This window comes from Rutidosis leptorrhynchoides, chromosome 1 (genome assembly GCF_046630445.1).
Source record: "Rutidosis leptorrhynchoides isolate AG116_Rl617_1_P2 chromosome 1, CSIRO_AGI_Rlap_v1, whole genome shotgun sequence".
Lineage (NCBI taxonomy): Eukaryota > Viridiplantae > Streptophyta > Magnoliopsida > Asterales > Asteraceae > Rutidosis > Rutidosis leptorrhynchoides.
In genome coordinates, this window is record NC_092333.1 from 726,749,684 (window position 1) to 726,754,158 (window position 4,475).

The window sequence follows — 4,475 nt, forward strand, 5'->3', positions numbered from 1 at the left end:
ACCCGTAATATAATTACCTGCCCAACTGCATCAAGAATTTCTTGTTGGTAATGCGTGTAACTGGTGATCCTTAGACACCTTACAGTTGTATTCTATTATATTTAACAGGATAACAACATTTTTATTCTACAAAATGACATAAAGGTTAAGAAACACACTAACCATGTTTTTCAATTTTTGTTTTTTCGTCAGGTTTTGAATTACAGAGTAGTGTAATGAAAGGACAAAAAATATGATTCGATAACAAGTACAAAGCATGAAGTTGTGAATTACCCCGTAGTATGGATGGCTGAACGCGTGACCAACATCCAATATGTGGGCCACCCGTGACATGTCATGTGACTTTTAATGGTCCAATATCCAAACGTACTATACATTCATCTGGTCACTATATAAACTCTTCCTTTCATCTCCATTTCTCACCACCTGATCAAAATCCTTCAATTAATTCATTTGTAACCAAAAAAAAAAACAAAACCTGATCACATGGCAACGAATGCCCCAAATTCTCCTTCGTCTTCTCATGTGAGCGAGAAACATGAGAAGGCTCTTAAGTTCATTGAGGATATGACGACAAACGCTGACGCCGTTCAGGCTAAGGTTTTGACTGAGATACTCGGTCTAAATACTGAGTCCGAGTATCTCACATACTACGGTCTTAACAACTCCACCGATCGGAATACTTTCAAAGCAAAGATTCCGATAGTGGATTATGAGGATCTTGAGCCTCTTATTCAACGCATAGCAAATGGTGATCGTTCTCCAATCTTATCGGCTCATCCGATATCTGAGTTCCTTACAAGGTTATTAATTTAATTAAGCCGAAACAGAACTTGAACATTTTTTATTTAATTAGTTTAATACTCCGTAACAACTTGGAAGTTTTCTTGCATGAAACTTTACTTCTTTTTTCTAATCGCAAATGTTAATATATATATATATGTGTTGGTTTAATTAATGCAGCTCTGGTACTTCTGGTGGTGAAAGAAAGCTGATGCCCACGATTCATGAAGATTTGGATCGACGTCAACTACTATATAGTCTTCTCATGCCTGTAATGAACATGTACGTGCGGTTATTTAATTCGGATTACCAGTTATTAATAATTTGCAGGCAGATATATATTTTAGGCATGCTTATTTGTATCAAATGAACCCATAATAATTAATTAATTAATTATAATTAATGGACTATATTTTTTATTTTAAATAGGTACATGCCAGGTTTGGACGAGGGAAAAGGGCTATACTTTTTGTTTGTCAAATCAGAAACGGTGACTCCAGGTGGGCTACTGGCCCGGCCCGTTCTTACAAGTTACTACAAAAGTGAGCATTTCAAGGCCCGACCGTACGACCCGTTCAATGTCTACACTAGCCCAAATGAGGCCATTCTCTGCCAGGATTCTTACCAGAGCATGTATGCTCAAATGCTTTGCGGTTTGTATGACCGTGAACAAGTTCTTCGTCTTGGAGCCATCTTTGCCTCTGGTCTCCTTCGAGCAATTCGTTTCCTTCAACTTCACTGGAAGGAACTCTGTCATGATATCCGGACCGGAACACTCAATCTAAAGATATCTGATCCGGATATCCAACGTTGCATGGCTCGGGTTCTCAGACCCGATCCAAATCTTGAAAATATTATCGAATCTGAATGCTCAAAGGAAAATTGGGAGAGAATTATTCCTCGAATTTGGCCTAATGCAAAATATCTTGAAGTAATCGTTACCGGTGCAATGGCTCAATATATTCCCACCCTCGATTACTACAGTGGCGGGTTACCGAAGGTTTGCACAATGTACGCATCTTCTGAGTGTTATTTCGGGCTCAACTTAAACCCATTATGTGAACCATCTGATGTTTCCTACACCATAATACCAAACATGGCTTACTTTGAGTTCCTTCCCCAGGAACCACATTTCGAGTCCAACAAAGATCATTTGGTGGATCTGGTGAATGTGGAAATGGGAAAGGAATACGAGCTGGTTGTCACCACATACGCAGGTCTTTACAGATACCGCGTTGGCGATATTCTCCGAGTCACTGGTTTCCACAACTCGGCCCCACAGTTCCATTTCGTGAGACGAAAAGATGTTCTTCTCAGTATTGATTCAGATAAAACGACCGAACCCGAACTGCAATCCGCCATAACTAATGCTTCCAAATTGTTGAACGAGTTCGACACAACCGTTGTCGAGTACACTAGCTACGGGGATACTCGAGGTATCCCGGGTCATTACGTGATTCATTGGGAATTATTAGTGAAAGATCCAACGAATTACCCAACCGATAAAGTATTGGAGCAGTGTTGTTTGGAAATGGAGGAATCTATGAATGCGGTGTATAGACAGGGTCGGGTCGAGTGCAATTCAATCGGGCCATTGGAGCTCCGAGTGGTGAAAAATGGTACGTTTGAAGAAATGATGGATTACGCAATGTCAAGAGGGGCATCAATTAATCAGTATAAAGTGCCGAGATGTGTAAGTTTCTGCAGTCCGATAACGGAGTTGTTGGACTCAAGGGTGGTGGCGTCGTATTTCAGCCCGAGTCTTCCGCATTGGACTCCCGAAAGTCGTCCTTGAGGTGTTCGTCAACTCAAAGTCAGATGCAAGAAACATGCATGTGATTATTACATATCTATTATTAGCGAATTTTTGGTTTTATCTTTGTTTTTCTTTTATGGATGGGTATGACTTATGAATTATCTTGGAATAAAAAGAAACATGATTTTTATTGTCTTTCATTTTGCATGGGTATGAGCTTTCTTTCGATAAATGTTAGTATATATTTGTAATCCGTACTTCTATTATATTTGAACATCTATTTCGTATTATTGAACTTGTAATATCGTAAGTTGACTATTGAATGTTTGTTTATTATCGTGAATGTTAAAATTAATAATTAAGTTGGCCATACAGTCGATCTATTAGCGACATAACTTGAAGATCACGATTGACAGAATTATAAGATATATATTATTCCTATTATATAGATTGTTTCCTTGTTGTATTTGTTTCCTATTCAAAAATGTATTGTATCCTATATATATTGATCAATAAATATCCCACAAAGGTGTGGAGAATTAAACCTTAATATGGTATCGGCCTAATCCCTCTTCACCTCTCAAGAAAATCTGTCGTCTTATATTTTCTCAAAACCCCTAAACGTCGACTTTCATTATGTCGACAAATCCTACACCCTCTCACGGAACTCTTCCAATCAACGTAACGATCAATACATGTTTGAATAGGAAACAAATACAAGAAGGAAACAATCTATATAACAGGAATAATATATATCCTATAATTTTGTCAATCGTGATATTCAAGTTATATTGCTAATACGATCGACTGCCACCATCAATAGATTGGTGTAGGTCGGTACAAGTTAATCTTCGATCGACTAACAAGACAGTCGATCGATTGACTAAGTCAGTCGACTGACTGTCGCTGCATACAGTATGTATATGAGTTTAGGGTTACATTCTTAGTTTACACATCCCCACAACCCTAGCTCTGTATTATTCATCTACAGTCGTCCCCAATCCAATACCCACCGAATAACAATTTCAAGATCTTGTTGGGGGAGAATGTGGGTTAACATGGGATTATGCTTAATGACTATACTAATCTTAACCCATAACAATAAGTGTTTTGATGATGACATATGAACATAACTAAAGATGATGGTAGACATCTTGACATAAATCATCAATCTAATCCACACTTGATCTAGCAAAAGACCAAAAACCAAAGAAAGCCTAAAATGAAAAACAGGGAACACGGCTGAACCACGGTCGACCGCAGGTCAGACCGTGGAGACCTGCACCTAGATTTGTGAAATCAGGGATGCACGGTCGACTCCACGGATGACTGTGGGTCGATCGCAGAAACCTTCTATCCATTTTTTGATCGAAAAATGTTTGACCACTTCCGGGCATCTATAATTCATGAAACCTGTTCAAACATGCTTAGGATAATTGCCTTCTTCATTACCAAAGGTGTTTTGGTCACTAGAACACTAATCTTGGTTAATCACGCATAATGACACCTTAATGACCATTAATCTTAGGTTAAGGATAATACATAAGTGTTATAAGAAAACATGTATACCTAAAATGTATCTAGACATTCTTAGGATGGTCACTAAGTCTCAACCAAGAATTGCTCTTTCCTTATACATGTGTTGGATATTAATGTATGCTTATACATTAATCTTGTAATTGCCACTTTGCAAGTAAAACTTACTTGTGTTAGTTTCATGCTATGTTATGCTTAATTCTTAGACTATTTCAATGATTTCTTGCTAGTCCTTACATGAATATTACTTGACTACTTGTTATTAGTACATGTGTATTACTTGACTATTTGATTAAAAGTGCTAAGTGATAAGTAGTAAGTTAATATGTATATGTATCAAACTTGTCTTGCTATTTGTTACAAGTTGGAACTAGTATTTGGACTACTTCAATATATGCAT

At 37.7% G+C, this 4,475-nt stretch overlaps 1 protein-coding gene across 1 annotated transcript; it reads left to right on the forward strand.

Moving 5' to 3' along the window:
* Positions 1 to 486: 486 nt before the first annotated feature.
* LOC139855070 (probable indole-3-acetic acid-amido synthetase GH3.1) lies at positions 487 to 2,578 on the forward strand. Its single transcript, XM_071844328.1, has 3 exons — positions 487 to 803; positions 964 to 1,065; positions 1,213 to 2,578. The coding sequence occupies exons 1-3, from the start codon at positions 487 to 489 to the stop codon at positions 2,576 to 2,578; spliced, it is 1,785 nt and encodes a 594-aa protein (XP_071700429.1).
* Positions 2,579 to 4,475: the final 1,897 nt, after the last annotated feature.